The sequence below is a fragment of the Anas platyrhynchos genome, chromosome 20 (genome assembly GCF_047663525.1).
Source record: "Anas platyrhynchos isolate ZD024472 breed Pekin duck chromosome 20, IASCAAS_PekinDuck_T2T, whole genome shotgun sequence".
Classification (NCBI taxonomy): Eukaryota; Metazoa; Chordata; class Aves; order Anseriformes; family Anatidae; genus Anas; species Anas platyrhynchos.
The window spans coordinates 1,017,907-1,033,246 of record NC_092606.1 but is presented as its reverse complement, the minus strand read 5'-3'; the positions used below and the strand labels follow the sequence as shown (position 1 = coordinate 1,033,246).

The 15,340-nt window shown below is 42.2% G+C and overlaps 1 protein-coding gene across 2 annotated transcripts in view; it reads left to right on the top strand.

The window, feature by feature from the left end:
• The window catches only part of KSR1 (kinase suppressor of ras 1), a 63,582-nt gene that overhangs the window by 43,994 nt on the left and 4,248 nt on the right, over positions 1 to 15,340 (top strand). The window contains exons 4-19 of one of the 2 annotated variants that reach the window (XM_027472474.3): positions 39 to 510; positions 1,927 to 1,931; positions 3,735 to 3,795; positions 4,533 to 4,616; positions 5,149 to 5,210; positions 5,315 to 5,421; positions 5,725 to 5,893; positions 7,133 to 7,174; positions 8,112 to 8,166; positions 8,445 to 8,490; positions 9,042 to 9,421; positions 10,254 to 10,350; positions 11,142 to 11,275; positions 11,706 to 11,837; positions 12,129 to 12,264; positions 12,621 to 12,754. In XM_027472474.3, the coding sequence (XP_027328275.1) occupies positions 39 to 510; positions 1,927 to 1,931; positions 3,735 to 3,795; positions 4,533 to 4,616; positions 5,149 to 5,210; positions 5,315 to 5,421; positions 5,725 to 5,893; positions 7,133 to 7,174; positions 8,112 to 8,166; positions 8,445 to 8,490; positions 9,042 to 9,421; positions 10,254 to 10,350; positions 11,142 to 11,275; positions 11,706 to 11,837; positions 12,129 to 12,264; positions 12,621 to 12,754 (2,116 nt within the window). The remainder of the gene's footprint in view (positions 1 to 38; positions 511 to 1,926; positions 1,932 to 3,734; positions 3,796 to 4,532; positions 4,617 to 5,148; positions 5,211 to 5,314; positions 5,422 to 5,724; positions 5,894 to 7,132; positions 7,175 to 8,111; positions 8,167 to 8,444; positions 8,491 to 9,041; positions 9,422 to 10,253; positions 10,351 to 11,141; positions 11,276 to 11,705; positions 11,838 to 12,128; positions 12,265 to 12,620; positions 12,755 to 15,340) is intronic. The other variant, XM_027472475.3, reaches the window with a different exon arrangement.

The following is a 15,340-nucleotide window of genomic DNA, read 5'->3' as shown; positions in this document are numbered from 1 at the left end:
TTTTTTCCAAATCTAACATTACTGTGCTTGCTGCACAGGTGGGGAGTTAAAAGATGATGTGCTGATGAATCTTCCTGAGGCACGCCGAGAGCACAGCGCTACCAACACGACCGAGTCCCCTGGCTCCTCTGCACCCGCACGGACTCACGCTGCACTGAACCTTCCCAAGGGCAATAGCCAGCAGGCACGGTCTGTGTCAGTGTCTACAATCACATCTTCAGATTCTGTCTCCTCCAGTCATGGACCTTCTATCTATGCAGATAACCTCCTGGACCCTTTTGCCTTCCCTGCACACAGTGGAAGGTTAACACCAAGGACTCCTCATAGCATCACCATCACTCCCCCAACCACTCCTCAAGCGAAGAGGCGGCATAAGTTGAAGCCACCACGGACTCCTCCTCCCCCTTGCCGGAAGGTTTTTCAGCTGCTACCTAACTTTCCAGCCCTCACGAGGAGCAAGTCCCACGAATCACAGTTGGGAAATAGGATAGATGATGTTCCCCCAATAAAGTAAGTGTGATACTTCCTTCCCCACAGGCATTGGTGGGCTGTATTCATCCCAAAGGGCATTCGGGGCTGCAGTTGTGATGCTGTGTAAAAGATCTGGTGTCCAGTTACCTGACTGTGGTTTCACCATGGTCTTACAATCTGTATCAGTGGGATATTCTAAGATAACCACAAAACCGTCTTTTTGACTGTACTTTATTTGAAATTTCACCTGCTGGGGAGGTTGGGATGACTGCTGTTATTAAAGAGCCCCATCAAATTTTCTCAAGTATCTAACAGCTAATTCCACATCCTGTAATTCTTTTTTGACCTTAAATGTTCCTCACAGTTCAGATGGCTAGTGTCCTTTTATGTTTTATCTTAAGATGTGTGTTAGCTGCTAGTGTGAGCTTCAAAACATCTGTGTATATGACAACTATACCTCCACAAAAAGACAAATGGTCTTAGGCTATACATTAGTATTTTTTGGACTGATCCAGGCTTTGAGATGCACTTTGTTGGGGGGAAGGTGGGATGAAAGGTATTTACCTAATTTAATCTAACTAATAGTTGAAACCGGGAAACAAATGTGCTTTCCAGAAACGCTGGCTATCTCTAAACATTGCAGAAACTTAGGTCAGCATCCAAATTCTCTAGCTGGCAGTGGACCACTATAACTTAAATAACACTGACCTCCTGGAAGAGTTCAGAGAGCCTGTTGTACTCAGGACCTCCTTGCCAAAAATACGTTTTTAGATAAGGGAAACTAGCCTAGCTCAGAATGGAGCTGAGATTTTGGATGGACTTTTGATGGTGTAGTACTGGACTGCCGGCTCACTGACACGAAGGAAATCATTGTAAATGTGGGGCCTAGTAAGCAGTACAGTGTTCTTTCACATTTTGAGTGCATATGAAGTGTACACTAAAATGTGCAAATTGCTAGGCCTCTAAACGTAGCAAGTAAGTGGTTTCCATTTAAGAATGGGTGAAAAATGTGACCTTGAACTGAAAAGACCTGTGGCCAACACACTGCTTTGTACTGAAAGTCAGTTGTAAGAACCTGTTTCTGCTGTGATACAGGTCCTATTGATAAGCATGATAGGAGGTGCAAAATCCGGCACGTTCTTCATTCAGACCCTGCCCTGTGGAGCCTTCCAGCTGTCTCAGTTGTACAGTCCCATTCACACGTCACAGCTGCAAGCCAAAATTCAGGTGCACTCTTGTATGCTCTGTTCCCGGGCTGCAGCTGGGGCTCTGCCTAGCAAAGCCTAGGATTTGTAGGCAGGCAAATATTGGCTATGGAGTGACTTCAAGTGCAAAACCAGAGTTGTTCGTAAATCCAATGTCAAAGGCTGCAGGAAAGTGTTTCTTCTCTAGCAAAGTGTGTATCCTGTCACGTGAATATAGATGTCTTAAACAAATTTCTTTTCTGTTCTCTAGGTTCGGTAAGAGATTTTTACAGGGTTGTCTTCATTTCATTGACTGGGATAGAAGAACCCGTCCTTGCCAACTACCTGCAGTGTGATCATCTCTGTGCAGCCTTTGGAGGTCCTCACGAGGGCCTTGTATCCCTGAGTTTCTGTTAACTTTAACAGGAGCTTGGCCAGATGAAGAACTGCAGGATGCTTACAGGGTCTTTGTAACTGGTACTTCTTCAGATAACAAAAGCGAGGAAGGGGAATACTGATGTTTAGAGGGTTAAAGCAAGGGGTTTGTGTGTAATCAGTTGTCTGTGACCTCAGAACAGATACTGGTGTCCCTTGGTACTAGAAATAACTTCACATCTAACCATTTGTCTTTAGATAGTGTCTTTGGATATTCACTGCCAAGTGCCTCTGTATTGAAATTAGACACTTGCATGCAACTTTTTGAGAAACTCTCCAACAAGTTGCTAAACGCAGAATACTTCCTCTGATGTTGATGAGTCTATTCACATATTTAAGGGTTTACAGGACTAGGACTTGTGCTTTTATCCAGTAATGTATCAGTGCCATTTGGTGTTTTATCTCTCCTGATGAGACTGCGTGCATCTCATTTGCTGATCCTGATGAGACAGCGTGCATTTATCTAATGGCCTTTAAAACAAAAATCCCAGGAATTACTTTGAGAAATGAAAAAGTATAAAGAGAAAATTCTAAAATGGAGATGTAAGCAGACGTCTGAGCATTTCTCTGTGGAGACTGATGGAATTTATGCAATAAATAAAAAAAAGGGCATAAGAAATAATTCAAACAGAAATTAGGATTTCTGATGCTTCTGTGCACATAGTCATATTGTCTGTTTTAAAAATTACCCTGTAGGCTCTTTTAAGTCCCATTAAATTCCAAACTTTGTTACATTCCTTAGAACTCTTAAGTAAGGGTTTAGACATCTTAACTGATGTGATGATTAATGCACGATTAGTTAATTGTGGTTTGGATGTTCACACTAGCTCAGCAATATTCCTTGAAAAAACAGCTAGTGATGCCAGACTTTTCTTAAGATGCAGAAGACCACAGATGCCTTAAAACATTCACTGGAGTGATCATAAAAGAGAATTTGGTGCCATCTAGGGCCAAAGAGAGAAAGTGTCTTTTTGTAAGCCTTGACAGTGTCCAGTCTTGAAGCTGTGTTGCTGCCTGCAGATTGAGTTTTCTCCAGATTTGTAACATGGCTATAGAGTTAATTCAGGAAATACGCCAGAGTCTTAATATTTGAGAGGTCTTACAAAGTTTTGTGGTATAACCACTGGAGAACTGGACTGGGATTTTGGAGTCTAGGTCTCCTTTTCTGCGTTTACTGGCTAGCTAAGTGATCCAACCTAAATCATTTTATTCTTCTGGGTCACACTGGCTCTGTCTAAAAATGGTAATAATAATTTTCAGTGTAAAAGAATACTCTGACACCGTATGAAAAGCAGGTGATAGTATTTGTGGTAAACTAATTAAAAGTAAGCTAATGTCCACTTTGCTTTGAGAATGGCCTAGACCTAATCAGATGAACTTCTGTAATCCCTAAATATAAAACATAATGATTTAACAAAAGGAAGGAAGAATTATGATTCCACCACCAAATCTTACCTTAAACTGCCTCCATGTGCAATGAAATAAGAGTAGTAGCTGGTCGTTTTAGCACAGGTGCAAACCAATCTCAGCTGTACTCCTACTGGAGTCCTGGCTACTAGTTCTTATCTATGAGTGTTTACATCCAGACTTGTAGGCATGCTGGTGACTAATACGTCCCTAAAATATCGTTTTGTTCTCCATCAGAACTCTCCCAAGGATCCCCTCAAACAGTACGAAGAGATTTTGGCTTAGCTGTAACACACAGGTAAGTGATGCACGCTGTGGAAGCCACAGAGAGAAGGGGTCAGCCCAGGCCAGCTTCCTACTTATGTTTGTAGAAGGGAGGACTGTTATTAGATGGGCTTGAAGTTGGGTTGGGCACCTCATTTCTCACGTTCAGCCATAACTCTGTATTTCAGATCTGTTTTTAATGTCTCTGATGTGTCCAGCCCCTGAAATCTTTTTTACAAAGCCAATTGACTTGCGGTTCCACAGTGACTAGTGTAGCACCGACCTGAAAGGGGTCGGCGCCTGTGGGCTGGACCTGCACGTGGGATGTGCTGGCTGCCCCCTCTGAGCACCTGCTTGTCTCACAAGGCAAAGCTCGCAGTTTGAGCTGCTTTTATGGAAGGAGGTGATATTCTGTCACATGGGTTTCTTTGTATGGGGCTTCAGAACTGCAATCTGCCTTGTCGTGCTGAGCTGCAATTTTGAGGACCTTCTGATATGTGTGTTCACGTTCACCCTATTTCCACAGTCAGGGACACCCCTGAGCACCTCTCAGCCCTGTTTCAAGAATAAAGGGCTAGCAACAGTTCAGCAGAATTGATGCCAGCCTTCTTTCAGTTGCTTTTGATCTGAAAAATCAAGAAGTCTTTTACATAACACCACTTGCCCCTTTCATAAGAGGCAAAAGGAGCGTGGCTTGTCCATAACTACCAACAAGCATAGGTTCCTTTAGATAGTAGTTAACTTAATTTTTCCCCTGTTCTCTCTGCTTAGGTTCTCTACAAAGTCTTGGTTATCTCAGATTTGCCAAGTCTGTCAGAAAAGCATGATGTTTGGGGTGAAGTGCAAGTACTGCAGGTAAGCACACAGAGATGATCTTTAACATAACAAGTATCTCAAGATATGCACTACTAACTGTGGCATCGCTTTTTATTTCAGTCAAACTGGCAATGGGATGCTTTGCATGACGTGCTAGGTCAGGAGCCTGACGTGGAGGAACCAAATTTAGTTCCCTGCCACAGGATTCGTACCTGATAATGGGCAGATCTTGTAGTGGGAACTGGATGCCTAAATAACAGCAAGGCCTTGGTTTTCTCTGTCATATTCTGAAAGTCCAGAATGTTGAAATTTTAGCAGATCCCTGTCGTAGGACAGGAGTCAGTGAAGATAATGATATTAGAAATAAACGAGATACTAAGATGTCTACCTACCTTTCATTAGCCTAATGGTGTACATAACAGGATTCTTCATATAAATGTATGGGCCTGCTCTGGGGCCCAGAGCCTTCCAGAACTCTCTTTGAGATTAGCATAAGTAGTACAAATTAAGGTTGGCTTCCTCTTTTGGGGAAAGAAAAGTTGCTGTTTAACATTTAATGTTTCTCTTTTAGATTAAAATGTCACAACAAATGTACTAAAGAGGCACCTGCTTGCAGAATATCCTTCCTCCCCAGTAAGTTTTCTACAGATTCTTAGCACTTCAGTGTAACCGATGGTATTGTGAGAGCAAGTCTGATTTAAAGGTTTTCTTCCTTCCCTTCTCCAATCTGATTTCAGTAACCAAAATAAGGAGAACAGAGTCTGTCCCTTCTGATATCAATAATCCAGTAGACAGACCAACAGAACCGCAGTTCGGAACTCTTCCCAAAGCACTAACTAAAAAGGTACGTGGTGACAGAAGTGAGTCGTCTGTCTGTAAGTCACGGGGGAGCTACAGTAAGGAGAGGTCACAGTAGTACCTTGCTGGTTGGAGCAAGAATAGCACCTCAATGCAAAGAGACCTTGGGATGTGACGTTTCCAGCTTGTAAAACATTGGATGTGCACAGCTCCAGCCCCCTACTCACTTAAAGAAACTATGCCATGATTGAGGCTAGGAACAGCTTTCTTCTCTCCATTGTTCAGTAAACATTGAGGGGAAATGTGTATTTTTGTTATTTTCTCAGTAGCAATTTTTCTTGCTTTCCAGGAGCATCCACCAGCAATAAATCATCTGGACTCCAGCAGTAATCCCTCTTCTACAACTTCTTCCACACCATCTTCTCCAGCACCTTTCCAGTCTTCCAATCCTCCTAGTGCAACACCTCCCCCAAACCCATCTCCCATGGGCCAGAGGGATGGACGATTTAACTTCCCAGGTAAGCCCATCTCTTCCAGGAGAAAAAAAACACTGCGGAGATGAAAAAGGCATCTATGCAAGCAGAGGCTAACCATGACTTTTTAAGTAGTTTCAGGTTTCTGAATATATAGTTGTGTCTTATGCAAAGTTTGAAAGTTTGTTCTGATACGTGATAAAAGGAAATGATCTGCTTTTAGAAGTTTTAAAGTTGTATCAACAAGATACCTTTGCAGGAGACAAATTATTGAAGAGTACCAGTACTTTTCTTACATGATATGGTCTTTCTGCTTTTCTTTTCTCTGAAGAGTACTAAAAAAAAAAGTGATATTCTTTTTTCTTCCCTTTTCTTATTGTATTGTAAAATGCATGCTGCCTGCTTTATGATTTAAAACCTCTGGTGACCAAATAAGTAAGCTGATTGCTAGAACAAAACATTAAAATGAGAGCTGGGATGAATTACTTTGATAACTATCTTCCAAAAGATAACCAACAACCAACATTCATTTTTAGAACATCTGACAGATGTGTATGGTGAAAGTAATTTACTCCACATACTTTACAGATTAAGGACACAAATGTGCAGTCTTTACCAAAGCTGATAGAGGCAAGACTTACATAGTGAGAACAAACCTAATTCCTTCTATCTGGAAATGAAGTCACATGCTGCTCAGTAGCTGCTGCATCCAGCCTTTAATACTGCTGCATTGTGCATCAAACTTTTGATTGATCTTGCCTACTCGTAAGGAGCAGAAGCAGTGCCAGTTTAGATCAAGAATTCTACTGCAACTACTTTTGTTAGGACATATAATTCAAATTCATTGAGATTAAAAAAATAAATGCTTGCAAATGGCTCAGAGCTTCGCCTCTTTGCACGCGTCTTGGAAAAGCTGAAGCTGAAGAAATAAGAAAGGATTGAAGCACCAGCTTTTATCCAGGCCTGCCTTTAAGCATCCATAGGTTCTCAAAGTTTGCTTCTGCCACTTCAAGTCCGAATGTATTGTTTTCCCACCAGACTGTTAGCTTATTGGTAACATAGCTTTTATTTGATAGGTATCATCTGTCTTAGTCTTTGAGAGATGCATGTGCTAAAATTCACCCCCCTCAAGCAGGCTGATTGATAATCTACTAATCTGTTAAACAGTGACTTGGGACTAATTCATTGAATGCATACGGGACACGTGCTGATGATCCTCTAACTTGTTTTGTTTTGTTTTTTCCTTCCTCATAATTTTTTTTGCTGTCCTTTTATTAAAAAAAGCTGCCTACTACATTCAGCATAGACAACAATTTATCTTCCCAGGTGAGTTGATTGTTTTAATTCTACTAACCAGCTTCTGCTGCCAAAAAGTAACTTTTTGGTAAAATTCTGCCTGCTGCTCAAGAATGTTAATTCTGCTTTTAGGGGGAAAAAAAAAAAGTGTGCAATACAACAAAAATGTATCTCAATATATAATTCAGGCCACTCTGTCCTTGTATTTAGGTACGAAGATACAACTGCTAATATTCAGTTGTAAAACAACAGATTTCTACTATGGGATTCTATACACAGCTGTGTTTTTTCTTCCATAAAGGATAACTTTTAGGGTTATATGCTTAGTATAAATAGGTCCAAAGTTCAAGAGTGTTTGAGTTCACTTTTATGAACTGATTTTCTTGCCTGTGGGATTTAAGAATGATGCAACAATTCATATTTGGATTTACACGTGCAAACTCTTCTCTTAGTCACTTAGTTCATGAGCCCTTAGAAACAGCTTGTTTTTTTCCAGAGTGAGAATTGGTAATGTAGGATGCCAGGTATACTCCACATTTGTGAAGGATTTGCAACCCAAGTTGAGTTTCCTGTGCATTGGTGACACTGGTTGTACTGGGTGCAGCTGGAATGCAGACCTGCAGGAAAAGATGGATCCAAATGCCCCAGTTCTGTGAGGATTAAAGTATTTCAGAGTGTCTAGGGCCTTTTAAAGGGGTGTGAACAGTTCACAGTCAAGGACTGGCCTTGCAAGGTGTTACAAATAGGTAAGTGAATGTGAAGGAGACTGGAGCTGGTAATATACAGCTATGTAAGTACAGGAAAGATTAGGATGTTTTTTAATAAGTAGATGTATAAAATCCTATGGTCAGGGGTTGAATTTATTTTCTAATTCCTACATAAGAAGCAAATACCTGTTAATGTAATGTTAAAATTTCAGATCAATAAGAGACCGTGTAAAATATGTATCATTTTTTTGTTTTCCCAGAAATTCCCAGTCCTGCACAAGTAGCACAGCCTTCAGAAACAGCTGCAGACACTAAGTAAGTATTGTTTCTAATTTTTTTACTTCTGTAGTGTTTACCTGATAATCTTCAGATCTTACTCTCTTACTTGCCACAGTAAGCTTAGAAAGCTCTTCCCTGTTAAGTGGAACAGTAATTGTATTTTCCTTTGACCTACTATAGTGCTATCAAGATCTGTTTTCTATTTACTGCTTCTCACTACTTACTCCACTAATGGCATATGTAGCAGCCTACTTTTCCAGCTCAGGTGGACATGTAAACATTACTGTCATTGTAACTCTGTCTTCTCTTGCTAGAGCTGAGGAACAGCCAGACGCAGATGGAGTTGAATGTGAAGCAGAGGTAGGTTTTCTGGTTTGCCCTTGTGTACAATCAGAGGTGGCACGTTGAAGTACAACATAAAATTTGTGGCTGTGGAACTGTGGGTGTAGACTAGCTGGGCCTTACCTCAGTTCCACTGTACTGCAAAGATCTCAACTGAAAACTCATGATTTCTGTAGCTAGGCTGAAACAATGAAGTACTTGTAATAAAAAACAACTTTTTTCTAGTTGGGCTAAGATGACATTTTTCAAATGTCTGGCTCGCTCAATTTGGTGCAGCTGCTTTTACGTTACAAGAGCTGCAGGCCTCCTGCTGGAGTTACGAGGTCTGCGTACCCTGCAGACCTCAAATCTGGAAGTGCTGCACGTGTAGGTGCTTCCAGTGTTCAGGTTAGCTCATGGTAAATCCTGCAAGCACAGTCCGTAAGATTGTGTGATTTCTTTAGTGCCTAAGCACATGTTCCACTGGTAGTATGGACACTGAAATGGGTTTATTTGCGGGTGGGTAAACTAATAGAGGTACTCTCAGGTGGAACTCTCAGCACAGGTTTCTTTTCTCTTTTTATAAACAGGTGGAAGAACCAGAGAGTAATAAATCAGAACCTGAAGATGATGAGGATGAGGTGGAAGATCTGCCAAACAGGCGGCCACGCTTGCAAGGGATGATTTATCGCAAACCTAGCCAGACCAGCGTCTACCTGCAAGAATGGGACATTCCCTTTGAACAGATTGAACTAGGGGATCCTATCGGCCAAGGGCGATGGGGGAAGGTTCACAAGGGGAAATGGCATGGAGAAGTAGCCATCAGGCTGTTGGAGATAGATGGGAACAATCAGGATCATCTCAAGCTCTTTAAAAAGGAGGTGATGAATTACAGACAGACCCGGCATGAGAATGTGGTGCTTTTCATGGGAGCATGCATGAACCCTCCTCATTTAGCAATCATCACCAGGTGAGGATATAGCGCCTTATCTCAGTATTACTATACATATTTAATGCCAATAGTAATAATACCGAATAAATTTGTATAATTACATAAACTATATATTTGCGTAACAAATAAAGTATTTGTGATATTATATGAATGTATTATAGTTTAAAATAATTATATATAAAAAATCTGGAACAAGCTGTTCCTCTGTCATCTACTTCCAGATGCATCCAGTTCAGCACAATGGCAATAAAACAATACTTGAGGTTGATAATACAACAGTTATCTGATCCTTTCTGTTCCTTTTAGAGACACTTGCTGATTAGGCAAGAGTATTACTATTTTTCTCTCCTCTTCTGTCTTCAGTATTTTGTTGCTATTAGGACTATTTAGCCCCTAGGTAACAGCTTTTGGGGATGTTCATATGAAGGCTGAATTTAAGTCAGGCCAGCAGCATGCCACTCTTGTAGCTTGGCAAGGCGGTACTTAATCATTTCTAGTTGTCAATTCCAAAAGAAGTTTCCTGCTTAAGTGAGCAGTAGCCCCAGCAGAAGCCAGTGCTCAGGTTTTGAAAACTGGACTTCAGCTGTCAGAATAGCAAGACCTGGGCTTCTGAAGAAACACATAAGCATTTGTCGTATATGCTTGGATGTGCTTTAACAGTGGCTCACCTGTACATGTGTACACCCGTACAGCTGTGAATCAATTGGGCCCTTAAAATTCTTTGAAATGGCATTTCCCAGCAGTTCAAGTAGGAGTGGGATTCTGTCAACATATGAAAACCAGTTGAGCATCCAGTGTTGATTTTTGTTTGCCTCCAATGTTTTAAAGGCACTGTTCCTCTTTTCTGTAGCTTCTGCAAAGGAAGGACGCTTCATTCGTTTGTAAGGGACCCCAAGATATCCCTGGATATTAATAAAACCAGGCAGATAGCACAGGAGATCATTAAGGTAAGAGCATACATCCTGCTAACAGACATCTGCTTTGTGAGCAGTGCCTCAGCAAGAGCCTTGAGAGCGCACAACGGGGGTGGTTCAGTAGCTCTCAGTAGCCACACCTGTAACTTGCCACAGGGTGTTGCAGCAGGAAAAACATGAAATTGGATAAAGAGAAGTGGGCAGTAAGCTAAGTACCTGAAAGAATAGAAATAGACTTTTTGCTTGCTAGTAAGGGGCTGGGGAGGGAGAATTTTGGTAAGGGGAACCATGAAGAAATGCATGACACATTTCCTAAGTTAATGCATTCTGAGGTAGACGTGTTCCCCCAGACTTGCACAGTTTTCCAGTACTTGCTTTACAGTATTGCTCAACCGAGGTAACATTTCTAAAGCCGTTGCAGTGTTTCTGCTGAACTGAGCAGCATTTCTGCTGGTTTTCTTCCTGGCAGAAGTATCCTGTGATTTTCGTCAGCAAGCTTGTGTCAGTAGCTCATTGTTCTTACGTATACAGACTCCAGAATTGCAAGTCCACGGGCACGTAATGCTCTTCAAGTAAGAGTACCTTTCCAGCAGCCCTACTATGTAGAGGATGAAAAGCATTTCAGAGGCTGAGCACTGAGCTAAAATCTACTTGCAGACTTTCCCTGTACCCTTCCTGCATAAGCCAGACAGTTGCTGTGTCCTCACTTAAAATTCATTATTTATTCTGGAGTAAATGTGTGTTACAAAGCAAAGCATGCCCAGTTAGAGGCTTGTAAACAAGAAAAAAAAAAAAGACATCTCTGAATATAAACTTTTTCCTAGGGCATGGGCTATCTTCACGCCAAGGGGATTGTACATAAGGATCTGAAATCCAAGAATGTTTTCTATGATAATGGAAAAGTTGTGATCACTGACTTCGGATTATTTGGGATTTCAGGTGTGGTTCAGGAAGGAAGGTAGGTGGAGGTTTCAATGCTTTGGTCCACTTCTAGAGTGATAAATAATGATTAAATAAGCAAACATTTTGATGCATTACACAGCACAGGTGAGGAGTGGTGATTGCTTTAGTCCTTAAGAACGTTTTGGAATATGCATTCTTTTTTTGAAAGCAGAGTCCTTTCTACACACCCAGGAGCACACAGCTAGAAAGTTATGTATAAACTAAGGCTCAGAACAAAAATAACTTCAAGCCCAAGAATGAGCTGTACAGTCAGGCCAACACTTGGATGTTGTTTTTTTTTAATATGGCTAGAAAAATAGAAAATGTTAGCCAAAACAAAACATTCCAGTAAATAAAGGCATTAGGCAAAGCATAAATATGAGCCATGTGCTGCTTCTGGCTTTACATGATAGTGTTTCAGTATGGTTTCTTTCTTCTGAACTCAGGAGGGAGAATGAATTGAAGCTGCCTCATGACTGGTTGTGCTACCTGGCCCCTGAAATTGTTCGTGAGATGGCCCCTGGCAAAGATGAAGACAAGCTACCTTTCTCCAAAGCTGCAGATATCTATGCCTTTGGGTAAGAGAGGAACACCTAAGAGTACCATGGGAGCTTGCCAAATGAGACATGGTACAGACCTGAGCCCTGCCAGCGATCCTCTTCTCTCAGACTGAGGATTTTAGCTAGGATGCCCACTACAAAAGATGTGGGCAGGACAGTTTGATAGGGAGGTGGGTAGGCTGGGAGGGATTTGCTGCACAGCTTTATGCACCTTCCACAGCTTATCTGAAGAAATTGGGACTGTGTCAGGGTTTTGCATCTTTCTCTTTAAGAGTGGGCAAAGCCTTGATTTGTCTGTTGATGTTGCAGGACTGTGTGGTATGAGCTCCAAGCAAGAGAATGGCCCTTCAAGAACCAGCCTGCAGAGGCACTCATCTGGCAGATTGGAAGTGGTGAAGGAGTGAAACAAGTCCTTGCAACTGTTAGTTTGGGGAAAGAAGTGAATGTAAGTACATCAGGTGCAGGAGTCCTTCCAAATAGCTGTTCACTGGGGATGCTGGAAAAGAGGGAGCTGCTTAAAGGGATTTATTTTACTCTTATTATAACTCTAAAGATAAAGGGCAGGAGAGAGAACAGATTAGAATGAGACAGGTTAGATTCCAAGTCTCTTCCCATTATCATCATACAGAAGTGGGCATCTGCTGGTACACAGGATAGTTTGATTATTAGAATGTCCAAAACGTCTGTTAAAAAGCAGCTGTAGCTGGGCTCCCACAAATCACACTGCTCAGTCAGTTGCTTGGTCTGAACAGTTGACATGAGAACTAAGTGGAGATAATGAGCCTGAAATGTCCTTTGCAGGAAATTCTCTCAGCATGCTGGTCATTTGATCTCAGTGAGAGACCCAGCTTCACTGTCCTCATGGATATGCTTGAAAAACTGCCAAAATTGAATCGTCGTCTCTCCCATCCAGGGCATTTCTGGAAGTCTGCTGAGTGAGTATCTGCTGTTGTTGAGAATACTTGTGCTGCTCAGAAACTGCTAACTGGTAATTCCTGTGCTTTATTTTGCCTTCCTGGGGTCTGTCAGCCCTTCAGTAGCAGAGTAACTGTGCGCTGTTCTGCTTTTCTAGTTACTGGGGTATTATGCAATGCAATTTGCATGAACTTCAGACAGATAATTTCCTACTTCAACATATTCACCTCCCTCCTCCTGTAGATCATTCATCCGGCTTTGTGTGGTTTCAGAAAATATCAACCAACATTATTGGAAAGGGCCCACACTGACCAAAAAGTGATTAGAATTTGCTCTATAACGGCTGGTACTGACTGAGAAAGGTAACCACCTTGTAACCCTCCTAAAGGGACACGTAGAAAAAAAAAAAAACAGACTTCCCCCCATTTGCCCTCCCCCTTTATGAGAGACTCCCCAGTTCACACAGGCAGATGAAAGACAGCATTGGTAATTACAGCATCAGTGTAATTGATTTCTGGAGAAAAACCAAACTGGGTGCTAATCATCCTGAGCATCCCTAAATTGCCTGGCACATGCAGTGAACTGACAGCTAGGAACAAGTTGTGTTTGGACTGAATCTCCAAATTGGATTCACGTCAAGATTTGGACCAAGGAAAGATAAGTCAAGAGATGGCAGATAAATCCTTGTCAGATCATGATACTTTCAAAGTCAGGATCGATGTTGCAATTGGGGAAAAGTGTTATAAGATCAAGCATCTGTAAACTGTCAAAATTGGGAGAGATTCCTCCAAAATATCTGATCGAACATCCAGTGACATCTGTCATGACAGATGAGACCAGAATTTAAAACTCATTCCAGTTCAGAATAGATGGGCATAAAGCCATAGGGCCTAAAACTTTCAGTCTCATCACAAATAACCTGTCAGTCAGACCAAAATGGATCCCAGCTCCACCTCTGCTAGTGGAAGCAAACCAGATACAACTTCTGGAGCCCAGAGACTGAAATTCCCACCTCAGACACCGTTGCCTAATCTCCAGTGCTGTACAGCCTCACTTTGGGCACGCAGCAGGGTCTGCAAACTCCAGTTGGCAGAAATGGAGCCACGGCCTCCCCTAGGAGCGCTCATTCCACAAAACCCAGGCGCTTGCCAAACTACTTCCAGGCACAGCTTGTGGTGGCCAGCTCTGTACCGGCCACCTCAGGTGGGCGCTTTTCAGCTCTGCTGCCCCTTCCCTTCAATCATCCTGCCGCAGCTGTGACAGTTTCTCTCTTTTTTTTTTTTTTTTTTTAAAGAAGTGTTTTTATTTCTTTAATTCTCCTCTGTCTCAAAGGAGGATCATGGTGTTCAAATGGTGTTATAACCATTTCTTTGCCAGGAGATTTGCATGATACCGCAGTGTCCTTTGTTATTTTTTTTCCCTTTCCACAGAAACACAGTGCCCTCCACCACGATGGCTCTGTGTGGCACCTCTTTCATGCCCTTATTTCTCCATACTATCAGATCCACTTAGGCTGGATCATTAACTCTGGCTGTTTGGCATCTTTTCCCCTACCTAACCAGACAGGGCCGAGCAGCCAGAGCCCAAGCTGTCTGCACATTCCCATGCAGGCAGTCACACAGCCCCGCATTGTCCTCTACCAGCACATTGGAAATTAACTTGAAGTAATGCTTCCCATTTGGGCAGTCAGTTCATGAGAGTGCTCATTTCCAGAGTAATTTGCCAAGTGATTATTTTGGATTAGTGTTTCCATAGGGAGTTCTTCATGAACAGCTTGTGGAACTGTGCCTTGCAGAGCAGCTTCCCTAATTATTTTCGCAGACCCTCCCCCTCCGACTGCAACTGGTTCCTGTACATTTGCATGTATTAATACTTCTTCTGCTCAAAGCATGTAACAGGGGAGAATTACTTTAAGTGTCAGCATTACGTATCAACACTGACAGCTGAAGTAGTGCTCAGTGAAATGAAAATGCAGGCAGCTCAGTTGCTTTTTAGTCCCTGCAAAGTACATCACATTCAGGTCACACTTGGCAGGCTCTCCACAGCCACGTCAGGCAGAGATCAGATTCAAACCCAGTACAGACACGTTCACATCTCCTCCAACAGATCTGCTGAGAAATATTGCACTAACCCCACGCTTTGTTCTGATGTAAGCTTTATAATAGTTCACAAGGGCTTGCTTTAAATAACTGAAGACTAACTCTCACGGTGTCTTTTTCCCTTCCCTCCCATATTTCTCTGTAGGTTGTAGCTACTGGTGCAATAATGGGTTCCACCTTGCATGCTTCCATCTGTTGCATCCTAACCGGCAACTCGGACAATCACCTTCCATTTAAAAAAGCGAAAACAAAACCACGAAATTAACCCATGGACATAATCAACACTTTATCCGAATTCTCCTTTTCTGCCTTTTTCTGCTTGGTGTGGGCTGTTAGCTTGAATAACAACAACTGTCTGCAAGAAGTTACTGTCTAACAACGTGGCCATCTCTCACTTCTGAAGCATTTCATCGGGCTGTAGCTCCCTCCTGGAGAGGGCTTAGTGATCTGCTCTCTGACTAACCAGGTGCACGCAGCGGAGGGCTGGGCGTCCTGCCCAGCAGGCCG